The following is a 16,827-nucleotide window of genomic DNA, read 5'->3' as shown; positions in this document are numbered from 1 at the left end:
AATAAGTGAAATCAGGAAATAAATTAAAAATCTTCCAACACAATCACAAATAACATTAGAACTAGATAATACTTTTAAATTCTATATATTGTAAAATATATATGTATAACGTAGGTAATATGGTTATATGTATGTTATTTTAAAATTACTATTTTATTTTCTAATTAAATATTGTCGTTTATTTTTCTATTCAATTTGGTCATCACGTTGCACCATCAATTATATTTTCTGTTATTTCTGTCTTCGAACGACTGGTAGATAACGCCATGCAGTGTTAAGTTCGCCATTTACACTATATACGTCTATCAATGTTAAATTCATGAACTATGGGGAAAAAATAAAAATTATTCTAAACAAAAATGCTCAGCAGTTTAACTTATAAAGATTGAACTCTGAGGAATTGTTCGGATTGATACCTGCTGCTGATTTTCATCACCGTACAACCTGCCATAAACTAAAATTTTATCCCAACCATCCGAACGAGTGGCGGTCCTCCACCGTGCGTTTTTCAAGGCACTTTTATTCACGCACAACCACTCTTTGGAATCAACTTCCAGCAGCAGTGTTTCCGTACCGATACGACAACATAACCTTTAAGAAAAGAGCATATTCCTTTTTAAAAGGCCGGCAGCACACCTGCAATGCCGTTGGTTGTTGGTGATCATGGGCGGCGGTAGTCACTTACCATCAGGTGAGCCGGATGCTCGTTTGCCCCCTGTGTTGTAAAAAAAAAAAGATGAACAGTAGTTTACTTACTGTCTTCTCCATCATCTCCCATAGTGGAGTTTATGGAGTATGTGTTACATGAGACACATTTGCCACCAACCAAACATCCAGAATCTTCCATTGTGCTTAACTCTACTTGAAACCGTATTGTAGCCATTGTAAAATCCTAAAATATATTATAAAGATTATTATATGCATACTGTGTTATCCATGGTACTGATCATGTTTATAGGCGACGGTTACCACTTTCTATCAGGTGGGCCGTCAGTATGCTTGCCTTTCTAAGTTGCATATAAAAAAACTCCTCAAAGAATTTTTTCCTCAAGGAGTTATTTGTTACACATATTATATATTGTTTAACTGATAACAGCTTTACAGGGCATCTGAAGTACAAAAATAAATCAATAAATATGAAACTTACTTGATACAAACACTTAGTGTGGGAAAGCATTCTCTTGCCTTGATAAGTTAAGGAGTACATCACAGCAAGAGGAAATTCCTCCTCCTCAAACCTATCTATCACTGAAAACACGACCCAAAGGTAGCAAAACGCTCTAGGGTCATCACAGGGTTCCTGGAATAAAATTGATGATGGTAGTAATAGATGCATTTATAAAAAAAAAAAAACTATGCAAATTGTCTTTTAATTTTAAGAGATCCTTTAATATTTTAGATAAATCCTTGTGTCAAATGACACTGACACATCACATAATATATAATTATGTAATAATTAGTAAGTAGAGAAACAGATCCTACTAATTATAAAAATATATCTAAAATATAAAAAATACTACAATAATGTTGAAAGCACAGCCTCCACAAACAAAAAAATAAAAAATTGTTCCATACACAAATAGTTTCAAAAGTAGATATTTGATAATTATATAGACAACATCCACAGTGCAGCAGTATATACATTGTTTTGTGTAACAAGGTCGCCAGTTCGATTCCCAGTCAGACCAATTAAGGATTCTTTTTCTAAATTGGCTCCACTCTTGATGTTCTGAGTTGTGACTCCAGATGTTTATTCCACGATTTTATTTATTATTACAATTATTATATTTAATAGTACATATAATACACCCTTTAAATATTTTGTATCATTTTGAAAAATTGACATAAATTTTACTTTAGGTTTATTAATGTATTTCTCATTTCAGCCGCCTTGGTAAAACAGTTTAACAAATAATTGTGAAAAAAAGAAAAAGTTACCTGAAAACCGAAATGAGTGACTGGCAAGCATTCAACATTGACTTGTGACGTAAATTCTAATTCCATGGTAATCATGTTCCAAATCTGGAATGCTCCAAAATTATAGCCAACTGCCAAACTCGCTAACTGTGGTATATACTGAAGCACAGTTACTCTGACATGGTCTCGTTTGGCCTTCATCCGGATTGTACCGTCTGGATTACGGAATAAATACTGTCCATCCATTAAGGAGTTCTCATTTAGTAACACTGCTATATGATCATCATTCTCAAGGGCTATGTCTCGTTGTTCTTCGAGCCTGTGTGCTGAACTTAATGACAAAAAGGTTAAGTTGGCGGGATTCTGTTCACCTTGAATCAGATGTTCATAACCCTGTGAGATGTCTTTTAATGCTGTAATGTGAAAAAATATTTATATGATTATTTATGTTACATGAAAAATTAATTGGATAGATATTAGATAGGTAAATTATTTATTTACCATTACAAGCACATCATTTATGAATTTATAAGTAAAACAAAAATTTATAGGTAGTTTATGTGCCTCTAAGTGAAAAGGTATCCAACTTAGCATTAAGATGCAGAGAATCCATAACGCTGATATTTTACTGGTACCTTATTACTTTTAGAAAGATTCAGCAATAGTAAATCTTTAACTAGCTTTTGCTGACACAACTTTAAATTTTAATTGCCATCAATGCTAATTCATCATCATCCTTGATATTTTGACCATTATCTGTCCACTGCTGAACATGGGGGAGGTCATAGTCTACCATTCTATGCTAATTGTGAAATAAGAATAGAAAATTTTCTTTGAGGTTTCAGAGGGAATAGATGTGTAGTGGTATCATTTATAAACTCAATTTGCACTTTACAGACAGATATGTTGTGACCTCCAGGGTTTAAAATATGTGTTATCTAGCCTGGGAATAAAGTGATATGATTTAACCTAATAAACACTTTATAATAGTTACCTTGTATTAGACAAGCTCTATTGAGATCAAACACAAATATCTCTCCATTTTTGGTTCCAGCCATCACAACACCATCAAAACATGTGAAGTAGCCATCAGGGATCCCATCACTTACAGCCAGTTGGGTGATTACAACCTCGCTCTGTATGCAACGCAATACTTGAGATCCATTTACATGGAATATGCAGATCATGCCAGTACCATCTTCACATTGTAAACTGATGAGGAGTTGCTGAGAGTTGTTAGTTATTGGTGATGGAAGCTCCACTACACTTGTTACAATTATATGTGAATTGCTGTAGGAAAGAATATCAGTTATGTAATGTTTCATAGCAAACAAGTACATTTTGCTTTGCAAATAAAGTATTTCAATTATAAAAATACACAAAAAAGTTGTGCAAATCCGTTTAGAATTAGTTACATAATAGACATAGGTCAAGAACATAATCAAAAGAAATACATGTAAAGCTAGTAACTTATTATATTTATTTAAATTAATATTATATTAAAAAACTTACATTTTTTTAGTAATGGATTTTTTTTAATATAATTATTTGGAAAAAAATTAAAATTGGTTAATATCAATTTAAAAAATCTTTTACTTTTAGCAACATTATCAGCCAATAACAAAGTCAATATTTTATTTTTATAAAAAACCAAGCAAAGTCTGATCTTGTTACTAGTAAATATACATACATTATGAAACAATTCTAATAGCAATGCAGGTAACAACAACAATTAAGTTACACAAAAATATATATGTATTATGTTTTATATAGATTATATAGACCAAAGGCATTATTTTAGAAGCATTTCTTTCTTACCCATATGGATTTCCAAAAATTTTTGCAGCAATTTTTAAACCAGTTCTAAGATCCACAACACAAAACTTGGGGCCAAGCGCCAGCCAGCCATGCTTGGTGTCATTTAATATACCTCCTAATGGTGTATAATTTTCTGAAATAATAAAAAAAGTATATAAAATAAATTCAAATTTTAATTAATTCATCATTATCATCATGTCAGCCATTAACTGTCTACTGCTGAACATAGGCCACCATAAAAGAGGTTTTACTAGTAGTTGCCATGCTTAATATTCAGGTTATCAATTGCAGTTAGGCTTTATGCTATTTTAAGAGGGGCACAGCTGCTCATTTCACAACCGTTAAGTTCTCTTAGTTGCCTCTTACAATAGCCATGGAGAAGGGAGAGGTGGCCTATTCTATGCCAGGACCTCACAACAATTTTAATAATTAATTCCTAATTATATTATAAAGTTGAAAGCGAGTTTTGTTACTTCTTGGTGCTATAAGCTAAGAAATCATAAAATTTGATAAGCAAGTATGGAGTAAGACACAGGCTACTACTTCTTGGTCAATTAATACATCCCAGTGATGTGGATTAAAAGAGGTAAAAATGAATAAATAATGAAACTAAATAATAAAGCAAGCCAACAATTATTATTATTATAATCAGAAATATATATAATATATGAGAGATATAATACCCTTGTTTCAAGAGTGGCAATGCTTAAGAAATCTGTCAGCTTATTTTGATGTCTTTTAAGTCAATAGGTTGAGGAAATTTCTTAGAGGCACACCATGAATGTGTTTACTCAAAATATTTGGATATACATTTTTTATATACTTTTAGCTGTATCTGTATGCTCTGCTCATGTAAATACACACATAAAATTTCCTGTATGCTAAATTAGAATATAACCTACCCATGTACATTTCATTTATCATATCAATTAGTAAAATTAATTCAAACCCGTTCAGAAGTTTTTTTATGTGAAATATTAACAAACATGCATCCATCCATTGTTACAAACTTCTATATTTATTATATTAATAGGATATAAAAAACATATAATATCTTGCTTTATAAGTCTTTTTATACATTAGATATACAAATATCTACAGCAATTTATATTACTGTTATTTAATTTAACGGCCTATTATCAATTTCTAGATAAGGATGTTCGTTAATAACAATATACATACAATAATTACTGTTATTAGGTTTAGCGCGGGAAAGAGTCTAATTTACATTACATTATGATTATTAATTAAATTTAAATAGTATTCTTACTAATTTTAAAGCGTTTTATAGCTCTAATCTTAACTGCAAACATTAGATTACTAAAAGTATTTACCATGTAAAAATTTTAAGTCATGCATTGAATGTAAAAAAGGAGACGTTGACGTGATCATAATGATATACGATCGTGAAATGGATTACACTATTTTTAAAGATGTTGTCATTAATCAAACATACCCGGACTATCTTCCGAAGGCTGTAGAAAATTAAATACAGCAGGCGAGAGACCAGTTGTTTTGATTACAGAAAATACGCTATCTTCGACTTTTTGCATATCTAACGATTGCATGTTATATTTATCAATAACAATATACGTTTAAATAATAAGAAACAAGTGAGGTTATAAATTCAATAATGAAAAATCATTTCGAAAGTTTGTCAAATTGATGGGTTATTTAAAAGCGATATTATTATTATTTGAAATTACAACTACAAAGAAAACTTTAATAAATAGGACACTTTCAAATACACTTAATTTATTTTGAAAAATAACAATTAAAGAATGTCGGTACGGAAAATAACAGTATATACGCGCGATAGTATACTCTTGTTTAGTCGTTTGACATTGACGTTTCCATCATTGACAAGTGACAACTTATGCACTGACGATCATGATTCCCGACAGAGAAAAAATTATAATGTTATAATGATTAACTATAACGATTATACTATATTTGTTTAATAACGGTTTATTATAGTCATTACTTTAATATAAAGGTAAAATAATAAATACTCAGGATTATTACCGCACTTTACTTTATATTGTCGTATGTGTGCGTATATCACATGCATATAATATACCTTAAAATATATATACCCTTACACCTTAGTCTGTCACGGATTCTACGTGTATAGGTACTTACTACTGAGAATAAAATTAAAGCCACTTGGAAGGTAATTAATAGCGAAACCGATATAGTAAAAGCTTATGATAACAAAAATATTTTAAATATTAATAATAATACTGAAGTTGCAGAAACTTTGGAATCTTTTTTTTCATATGTATATATATCACTAGCAACAACTCTATCTTAAACCTTGATTATATAGATAGAATGTCTCCTTAGAAATGTTTCGAGAAAAACGGGTCAACTTTTTCACAGAATTTTGCGCGATAAATAGTTATGAGTGGGAGGGAAGGGATTGTTAGTAATGAGGATGTTAGTTCTCATTGCTAACAATATACCGTATCAGGTCGACCTCCACGCGGTTCCCTCTGGAAACCATCGTGACTATTATTGAATTCGTCACGATGAACTAACTGCCTTTTCATCCTCATCATTCATCCCTCACTAGTGCCCTGCCAGTGTATACCGATAGCACAGACGGGGTTATCATTCCATTATCATCCATAAAAAAATAGTTATAAGTGGGGGGAAAGGGATTGTTAGTAATGGAGACTAAGAATCTCATTGCTAGCAATATACCAAACCAGGTCGACCTCCTCATGGTTAATTCTCATCATTCATCCCTCACTGGTGCTCCGCCAGCGTACCCCGTTAGCGCAGGCGGGGTTACCATTCCATTTTCACCCATCAAAAAATAATAGTGTTGAGTGATTCCTTTATAATTTCTATATTTATTTTGTCTTATAATTTTTGCATCTATTATTAATTTATGTAGACGTAAGTATATAGAACACTGATAAAAAAACGTATTAGCTAATTTGGCAATTAGCTGAATTTTTATTCATTTACTATTACGTTTAAAATTTATATTGATTGGAATTTCAAATAGATACCTACCTACCTCGTAAGATACCTATATATATATATATATATATATATATATATATATATATAGATAATACTTTAGTGTCTATGTGCCACCTTGTGCGTAGATAAGCGTTAATTTTTAATTGTTAATGTGTTAATTTTTTCATTAATCACATTCTTTAATAACTGGGTAATTCTGCTTAAATATTTTTATTTTGGTAATGTATTATATTTAGAAAGGATAGGTTTATTTAAAGAACCATATATATTTTATATTTTATTTACATTATAATGACATATATAAAAATAATAAAATATAATTATTTAATTAAATAGTTGAAATATAATTTTAAAATATAAATATATATTTGCAATTCTCTTCATGTTACATAGGTACTGTTCTGCTTGGATTATATTATCGAATAATTGTTGAATCAGAACTAAATGGAACCGTTTTGTTAATTTTCTCTCGAAATGCCAAGTCACTACAAACTGCTGACTGTTTAATTTTTTAACAGAATATGCTTAAGTATCTATTAAAAGTTCATAACACACAACAATATAATTCACAGCCGAAAAGGCAACACCTAAAATAGTTATAATTATATTGTATACTGGAAGGTATATAGGCGGTTTCGCCCCGTTTCTTAATGGGTACCTAGTATCGGTAAACTTTTATTTAAACTGACAATCTCTGTGCACCCTATACGTAATCATTATGTTCTCTTAAAAAAAGAGCACACACATCTAATAGACAGCAGATGCCATGCGTTAGGCTCGGACAGGACTACATTAAATTATTTGTATTCCATAGTCGAGAAAGTTATTGCGTGACTGCTGGTTTTATTATTTTTCACCATAAAGTAAAATCTATCTTCGATTCTGTAACATATTAATTTAATTTTCCCAATAAAAGGTTAATTCTAAATTATTTGAGCAAATCCGACCTTTTACTGCGATTTACAGCTTTTACTGATACATCAACTGTATTTTTATTAATCTCATTAGCATGTGGATGAATTTTGATCTGCCCTTGAACTATATTCATCATAGATGTGTAAGGACTATCAAGAGTTTGACCATGTAAGGAATTTTCTGTAATTGTCCTATTCTCAGTGCGAACGTTATCATAGACAGAATTTTTCATAGAGATATAAGTTTCGTTATTTTGTTGTTGTTTGACAGTGGAGCTAACTCCATTATATGTTACAGCTGTGTTATTCGATCTAGATGCCATGTTAATGCTTTCATTGACTTTCATAATATCACTATTTATGATTGATTCAGTATCTATCAAGCTATTTCTATTAACTTGAACACTGTTTGATTTAGATGCATTTCCTAAAGAATGAAGCGTTGATGAGCTACCATTCCAACTATCCATTTCTTTTGAAAAAACTTCTTCACTTCTTTGTATTCTTTGAGCATGAGCTGTCAAAGGCGATGGTTGTAGCTGCATAGACGAACCTCCTAAAGATCTGCTAGGGGAATGTTTAATGGAGCTTTCAACTGATGTAGATTGTTTGTTTTCCAGTTTACGTGATGTCGTTTTTGTCGTATTAACTTTAACTTCCATTGATCCGTAAGCACTGTCTTTAGTAGAGCTATGGGAGGATATATCTTCTTTCACACCATATCTTCTGACGACGTTTGCTGGAGCAACAGGTTCTATGTTTTGTACATCATAAGATAGAGGATTTTTTTCTGTTGTAGGATGTTTTATACCCTCAACAACTTCTCCAGTTCTTGGGTTAATATGTTTTTCGGTGTCATATCTGAGTGTCACCCTGTGACTTTCATCTATTGGATGTGGTCTCGATCTGTCTTCAAGTTCAACATCACTGTCATCATAGACACTTGGTTCATAATTACTCTCCTCCTGTAATAGAAAGCAAATACAATATGAATTGTAATTAACTAAATAAAAAATAATACAAGTCTGATCAAAATGTCATTGAATCTGCTTGATAAAAAAGGTTTCCATAGAGATAATTTATTCTATTTTAGAAATATTCAAAAGTAAGTTTTACCAGAGGGAGACTTTGTACAGAAGTCGTTTACTTGGGTACCTCTGCTCCATTCGTGTTTCAACCGTGAAGCAGTTGACTTTGCATGGCTGTGTTTCTGTTTGAAGGGTGGCATATGATAGTTAATTTACAAGGTATAGAGGAATAACATGGGCGAAACAGTATACTCTGTCCATGGTACTGCTCATGTTTATAGGCAACGTTTACCACTTTCAATCAGGTGGGCTGTCAGCTTGTTTGTCATTCTAAATTGTATAAAAAAGTAACTCTTACTAATCCTTCGGTATTTCTGCATTCGTCGTTATAACAATTAGCATACATATATGTAGCATTTGGCATGCGGAATATTTTTATCATGGTAAGTAATATTTTCCCGTTATGGTACACACACAGTTAAACTGATAATAGTATAATTAAGACACCTACCTCTTCGTCTACTTCCTCAATAACACTATTTTGTATCCACTCCCTTATTCTTTGTTTTTTAACTTGTCTATCAACTGTAGTTTCGATTCCATTATCACGAAAGTGTTTCAAAAGTATATTTTTCTCATTTGGATCACTATGAAAACTATACATAGACGGACATAATTCATCAATATCACCTCCAGCTGAAATAAAATATAAAATTTGTTTGTTAAATAAAATTAACTACTTTTAGTTTCATAAATTATCCCTCAACAATCAATTATCCTTAAATAAGATAAAATTATTATCGATAATACAACATATATTTATTTGAAAATAATAATCGATATTTCGAAAGTTTTAGTATATTATATTTATACTTCTATATATAGAGATTACAGCATGGGGTTCTTCAAAAGGGGGGTATAGAGGTTTCTTCAGGGTCGGCAACGCGCGCGTAATACCTCTGGTATTGCAGGTGTTCATAGGTTACGGTAACCACTTACTATCAGGTGGGCCGTATGCTTATTTGCCACGTCAATGCTATAAAAAAAACTTCTATATGATTTTACTAATAATTAAAATCTCACCAACTCTATCTGTGTAGCCTTTTGCCATCCACCTGTCATCCAAATAACGTGAAAGTTCTTGAAAGTTTGTGGCTCTTCTAAAAGCTCTGGGTTCAACAAATTTCTTAAACATTTTTTGGGCTCTTGATGAAACCATTTTCCATAACTTTGGCTGTTTTTTCAGGGGATTTGAACTACTGTACCAATTATAGTAGCTAAAACAAGAAAATACGATTATTAAATATTTTTCTGTAGAAACAGAATATAAAATTATATATTTTTGCGAGAAAAAATATTAATATCATTTAATATTCGTACTTCGTGGCTAACTGTACGTACCTAGTATACCTAGGGTCATCAAACGCAGCCTTTTGCCAAGGCAAACACCCAGTCAGGCAAATGAAAATAACTATACCAAATTGCCAAACATCGTGTGTAATTAGTGCTCTGAAAGTAAAGAAACAAATGGGTATGAGTTATGTTTGACATTGTATACACATTCTTGGATTTGTTTATGATGACTATGGTACAAATGCTTCTACGCAGATGTTTGTTTAGGCAATCTGAAAATAAAGTATAAAATCAATGTTATTTATAGTAACAATTTGTAGGTGGTTATAAAGAGGAGAACATTAGATACATTTGGGTTTGCAAAACCTTGGTTACATAATAGTGTAGGTTTAAAATTTGACTTATAAAATTTCCAAAGTGATGAATAAAATGTGGAATGAGCTCCATGCCTAGACTAAAATGTGTGGTTCTTCAAAAAGGATATATTAAGGTTTCTTCAGGGTCGGCAACGCGCATGTGATACCCTTAGTGTTGCAGGTGTCCATAGGCTACAGTGACCGTTTACCATCAGACGGGCTGTATGCTTGTTTGCCATCTTTGTAGTGTTAAAATAAATATACTGTATATTTTGTGGACTCTTTTATATTACTGAAGTAGACCTACGTTACTACACTTGTCAGGTCTTTTTCCAACATAAGACCTGACATAACTTAGGGAAAACCAGAGACTATAATTTATTTATTTATTATTACGTATTTATATTATATTGTTATCTATTAAATATCATTCAGGCGAAGGTATTCATCTGTTATGGCAATAAAGATAAAAGCTATATATTTAATTTTGTTCCACAAAACACGACATCCGTTAACGTAAAAACCAGCTATTTAATTTAAAAAAATAACTAGACCGATTTTGTAAAAATTTGTATGGGACCAATCTGTAAGTATATCTATTCCGATAAATAAGAATTTTCCAAATCTGTTTACAACAAACAGTTGTAAAGAAATGAGATTGTGTCAAAAATATTTCATATTATAATTTTACGATAATCTTGTCATTAAAAGAAACATCGATTTTCTATTCCTCGGAGTGGTAACGAAAATTTCGCAACTTTCTATTTCGAGATACTGTTAATGAGTGAAATATATTTTCAGCTACGAACTAAATTTAAAACTTTACATAAAAATCGAAATTAATGAATCCTCACTTGTAACTACTGTCCACTGTTAGTGTCAAAACTTCAGGAGGTGAATACGGTAACCACTCATTTCTCCGTCGAACAACAGACTGCACTTTTCTCGTCTCCCCAAAGTCACAAAGTTTGATTCTTGAAAAATCCGATTTGAAAATGAGTATGTTATCAAGTTTAACATCTCTGTGTACTAATTCTCTTTGATGGAGATGTTCTAATGCAGCAGATAATTGTTTGGCAACTCTTTTAGTGTGGATTTCTCCAATTCCAGTATCAAGCATATTTGATGTTAAGTCGCCTGCAATAATAATTTTCATTATTTCATTCCATGTTTCAATAGATGTTTTATTTATTAAAATAATATTAGTCAATCAATTTGGATAACTAATTCGTTTAAAGTTTACATATTAAAAAAACATTGTATTGCAAGCCAATATAAATATGATACTAATAACGGCTGGCACTGAAAATGTGCTAGATTTATATCCATTCAAACCACTTTGTTGGCAAGCGTCCAAAGCAAAATGTATGAAAAGTAACCAATGTAAACTGAGTAATAGTTTAAGAACACAACATACAAGCAGGCATGTATATACATAACGAAAATATAAGATTGCATATAAAATAAACACATAGCTTACCTAAAGGAGCATATTCCTGACAAAATACATAAAATCCGGCTGTTTCAAAAGCAACATCGAAAGTGGTAACAATATTTCTGTGTGCACTTAAATGAAGACTATAATGGAATTCTCTGTAAAAATCTCTTATTGATACATATGGCTTAGGTAAAGCTTTTAAAACAATTTCTGTATCGGAAGCCCTGTGTTCTACCAGAAGAATTTTTCCAAACCATCCTTCTCCAACAATCTGTAGTATATCAAATTCTTCCACTAGGCATACCTGTAAGAAAATATTTTCTTATGACTACGAGCCTATATTCGTTATTTAAAATATCTTATATAAATATCAGAATTTACCTAGTTTATAAAACAATAAAAAATGTTTTAAAAATAATGTTTGTTTTTTTTTTTATGTAAAAGCGTGTTTCCATAGTCTTACCTTTTCTAATTCGAATTCTTTTATTTTATGTATTGAGCCTGTCAAGGCTCTTCTGGTTCCGTTATTCATATCTATTTTGAATATAATGCATCCATTGAAACTGAAATAAAAATTGAAATATAAGCATAGGATTAGTTGTAAAATGTACCTACTGACCCGAAATTTTGTGAAAGTGTTTTATGATACTGAATTATTTTAACCACGGAACCTTGTCGAACTATGAACACATGTTGATAATGTAACATTGAAATTTGTGTGAAAAAATATTAGATATTTTGTTACTAGCTTTTACCTAGTTATATGTTTACTGATCGGGAGAAAAAGTATATTGTTCCTGTTTTCTTCTCCATGGCATATAGTAAATGTATACCAAATTTCAAAAGTATTGATTAAGCCGTTAAGATAACAAATAAACAATCAGACTCACTTTCACATATATTAGTAAGTAAGGATTATCCATTTAATGTTCTCATATTTCGAATTTGTCTACTTCTCATATTAGGGTACCCTGTATTATGAGGTTTTAGTCAACGAATATCTAGGAGTACAACTAGATAAGATATTACTTTTTATAAATACTATTGTACGTCGTTATTCATAACTTTCACAACTAATCCTGTGAATATCATTTGACCTATTGCCCTGACATAATTCAGTTATTTTCTGAAACTTAACTGTTACGGCCAGTTAAAAACGTTCTCATTTTCTAAAGAAACAGTTGAGTGAATGATCTTGGATTATTGCCAAAGATTGATGTCTACTCCAGATCCAGACGGCAGTCCTGACGTCATATTGTGACGTCACATTTCGTCTCATCCTCAATGTATTGTATTGTAATATATTCAGAAATTTTCTCTTTGGGTGATATCATATTTGTTTATATCGGTGAGTCTTACTACTGTTCCTTAATTTTAAGAACACGATCAAAGTTACATATAGATGCTCATTTGTGATACTTATATATGTTTATTATCTATATAATTTATATCTACGTGACCGAGATATAATTGTCCCTTATTGATGTATTTAATATTATTTTCCAGGGTGGATCTGGCCCTTAAAGGTGCATCTTATACTCACTAACATATCTTTACGCATAGTTAATAGATTTGCTCGCATCCTGCAGGTGACAGCAGATAATTTTGGGGTAGGCTGTGTCTACTCTAGATTTGAAGAAGCATACATAGAAAAAGAAAATTGAATGGGAATGCCAAATCCGAAATCAGAACATAATAAGAGGTATCTTAAAACGCGGGATTTCGTAGGGTTAATAGATAAAAACTACAAGATGTATATTATATCAGGTGGAATTACAAAAAATATTGCGACGGGTCTAAATGACACAGAAAAGCAGTTCTTAATACACAATTTCCGTTTTAGCTTATCTTATATCGAAGGTGGAACTAAACCAAATTTCCAAATTTAAAACGTAATTGGCCACCTAATTATCCGATAGTTTAGTTGGATATTGTTTATATTTGTTAAAATTTAAGATCATAAATACTAGATAGGTACGATTTTTTTTTCCAATTATAATAAAATTTTATAAAGCTAGAACAGAACTCGTTTGTTCAATTATTTCTTTTGGGGAAAATTTTATAGGTAGGCTGAAATAAGTAATGAAGCTAAATTATTAATATTTAGAATTAATTTTTTATTACATTATCATGAGAAAAGTGTTAAATAGATAAACAAAGAAGAAGGGAGGAAAGATGCAAGCGACCCTTGACATGTCTACGAGTACATAATTATATGCCTTATTAAGGAGCAGGTATTTCCTTTAAAATAATCTTAAATACGCTAATGATTATACTATTAATATACTTGACATTATGTCAGATCAGTTAAGCTTGATAATGCACAAGAGGTGTACCTACCTACAGTGTATTCCGAAATTTGTGATCAAGTAATTTGAACAATATTAAAAAGTTTACTGCATACTACATGATTACAGTTTTATTCAGGATTTGTAAAAACAAAACATAAAATGTCGTTCTTTATTACTTATAATCCAATTTGTTCGTCATATCTTCCTTACGTATCTATTATTTCTCAAGATAAAAGCGAAAGTAGATAGCGAAAGTGTCAATAATTATTTCTTTGGAAGCCTTAGGGAAATTCACTTTTTATTGTAAAAAAATACTACATTGAAAGTTGATTCAATAATTTAGTTTACACGTACACTAATACTTAATATAAAAATATAAAAAAAAAATACACTCAGAAAATCAAAGAGCCGTCTCGAGTTTAAAGGAAGAGAACTGGAGAGAATATTTTGATTACAGAAATTTCAATTGATCTCTTATGAATTAAGCCTTAATTGAGTAGATCCTATGCGCCACAATTTTTATATATAAATATACATGTACAGGCACACAAATTATATCTTTCTCTATTTATCTGTAGAGCTCTGAAAGTAAATTCTTTTAAACATGACTAATTACTATAGAGTTTAATTATATAATGTGATTTTACTATCGTAGATGTAAGCTAGTAGTATTTTATTATTTATTATCTTTAGTGTAAGTTTCTTACTTACACTGAGAGGTACGTGTTGGTTCATTAAAAAAAAATTGTCGCTAAGGTAATAAGACAAGTTTACCTAACTAAATGTTATGGCATAAATATATCTATTCAGACATATGATTTAATGTTGCCTTCCAAAAAAAACTATGACGAGATTATAACTCTATTAATGACCCATATAGGATGAGTCCAACCTTATATCGGTAACTTACTACGGGGGAATAGTATAATAGGTGATTTTTAAAATCTAATGTACTAAACAATAATTAGAATCATACGTGGAAGTTACCAGAGATAAAGGGCCGGCGCCCTTAGACGAATAAGGTTCACAATACACTTGGATCAATTCCAGCACCAAAATAATACACTTTGAAGTCACATATTAATTGTATGTACCGTACAACCACTAAATTATAATTATGTAAACTTATACACTTTTCCAGTATGGAATGAGCCGAAATACTCGTGAGGTGAGATTAATAGGGTAAGACGAACGGGTTAGGTGTTCGGCGCTGATGTTTGAACTGGCGGCGCGTACGCAGCGACTCCCGGGATGCTATTTTTGTGCTACTGCACATACAAAAATCAATTCGTGACGGAAATGTTACGATCAACGACCTGGTAAGTGAAAATTACTGTACATTGCCAGTTACAGATGTTAATTAAAAATTAATGTATATAAGCCTTAGATATAAAGTTATCTGAAGATACCTAGAATTTTTTGAAAGGCAGACATTTGGAATTCTATTCTATTGTACCTAAAGTAGAAATATGATAGGAAATTTACAGGTTACAAAGGAATAATCTTATAAGGCATTTCAGTCCTCACTCTTTTGGAATGGCAATGTCTGATGAATAATTGAATACTATTAGCCGTGTGGTTCCAGCATAGAATAGGCCACCCCTTCCATTCCCGAGGGTGTAGTAAGAGCCGACTAAGAGAGGACGAGGGATGGGCAGTCTATCTTAAAACATCTCTAAAGCCTAACTGCGGTTGCTAATCCGCTTGCTAAGCGTGGTCTATATTCAGCAGTGGTCAGTTAAAGGCTGATATGATGATGATGATGATAATGATGATAATGATTGATATCATAGTATATTTTGTAATGCTCATAATGGTGTTCACATCTACAGGTTATTACTTTCAACAAGTGGTCTGTTAGTTTATTTATCGTTCTAAGTTATATAAAATAATATAAAACGAATGATTTCTTAAGATGTGTGTATACATTTAGAGAAATTTATATAAACATATGCTTTTTCTTTTACATTGCTAAATGGTTGAACTGGCTTTGCTAAAATTTTGTTGATATGCGCATCCTCTGAATTCAACTGAAAAACATCTTTCGGGGGATGAAGTAATCCCATTGCTAGCAATATACCCTATTAGGTTTTACCTTGAAACCATCAGTACTATTGTGGAATTCGTTATTACGGGCCAACTGACCTGCTTCACTCTCACCTATCATCCCTCACTGGTACGCCGCCAGTATATACCGATGGCGCAGGCAGGGTTACTATTCCATTATCATTTATTAAAAAAACGGAAATACCTAATTCATTATTAATTAGGTAATTATTAAAATCAGATCGCAAGGTATATATGATGGGATGATTGGTAAGAGGAACTGCTTTAGTATGTCAAAGAAGATGCTAGCAAGGGTATAAAATCAAATTTTGCATGTTTTGATTAATATTTTTAGTCACATAAAATAAACGGATACGTGACACTTACAGTTTTGTAAATGCCCATAGGTTTCAGAGACCGTTTACCATAAGACGGGTTACCACCTTCATGGTATAAAAAAAAGAAAGAACAAAAATTCACCTGCATAGATACCTTTGTCCTTTTCGTGTTTCTACAAATTGGTGGTTATTTATGTTTAGGTATGATGAATGAGATATTATAATCAAATTACCGAGTATTATAGGATACAACCTTTGTTTTCAGGAATGATAATAAATAATGGGTACCATAGTCATCACAAATAGTTTAATCGACCTTGTAGCGCTGTTTATG

General features: G+C 31.4%; 2 protein-coding genes across 5 annotated transcripts in view; both read right to left on the bottom strand.

Moving 5' to 3' along the window:
* LOC113521535 (protein ELYS) overlaps window positions 1–5,553 on the bottom strand; it is a 36,649-nt gene extending 31,096 nt beyond the window's left edge. For all 3 annotated transcript variants that reach the window (XM_052894034.1, XM_052894036.1, XM_052894035.1), the window contains exons 1-6: window positions 5,192–5,553; window positions 3,736–3,868; window positions 2,912–3,207; window positions 1,939–2,330; window positions 1,148–1,300; window positions 757–892 (exon numbers count right to left, since the gene is read on the bottom strand). In XM_052894034.1, the coding sequence (XP_052749994.1) occupies window positions 757–892; window positions 1,148–1,300; window positions 1,939–2,330; window positions 2,912–3,207; window positions 3,736–3,868; window positions 5,192–5,303 (1,222 nt within the window). In that variant the 5' untranslated portion in view covers window positions 5,304–5,553. The remainder of the gene's footprint in view (window positions 1–756; window positions 893–1,147; window positions 1,301–1,938; window positions 2,331–2,911; window positions 3,208–3,735; window positions 3,869–5,191) is intronic.
* Window positions 5,554–6,993: 1,440 nt separating this feature from the next.
* LOC113521213 (serine/threonine-protein kinase meng-po-like) lies at window positions 6,994–15,347 on the bottom strand. 2 transcript variants are annotated; one of them, XM_031912858.2, is made up of 8 exons: window positions 15,086–15,347; window positions 12,282–12,381; window positions 11,861–12,122; window positions 11,235–11,517; window positions 10,073–10,180; window positions 9,755–9,948; window positions 9,183–9,367; window positions 6,994–8,608 (listed from the first exon to the last, which is right to left on the bottom strand). In XM_031912858.2, exons 2-8 carry the CDS (start codon window positions 12,348–12,350, stop codon window positions 7,658–7,660), a joined length of 2,052 nt encoding a protein of 683 aa, XP_031768718.1. In that variant the 5' UTR covers window positions 12,351–12,381; window positions 15,086–15,347; the 3' UTR covers window positions 6,994–7,657. The 2 variants fall into 2 exon arrangements, with proteins under 2 accessions (XP_031768718.1, XP_026762481.1); XM_026906680.3 differs by having other exon boundaries at window positions 15,097–15,347.
* Between the last annotated feature and the right edge of the window lie 1,480 nt (window positions 15,348–16,827).

The sequence above is a fragment of the Galleria mellonella genome, unplaced genomic scaffold, assembly GCF_026898425.1.
Source record: "Galleria mellonella isolate WM207_F2 unplaced genomic scaffold, CSIRO_AGI_GalMel_v1 utg19, whole genome shotgun sequence".
Taxonomy (NCBI): domain Eukaryota; kingdom Metazoa; phylum Arthropoda; class Insecta; order Lepidoptera; family Pyralidae; genus Galleria; species Galleria mellonella.
This window is presented reverse-complemented; position numbering and strand designations above follow the sequence as displayed.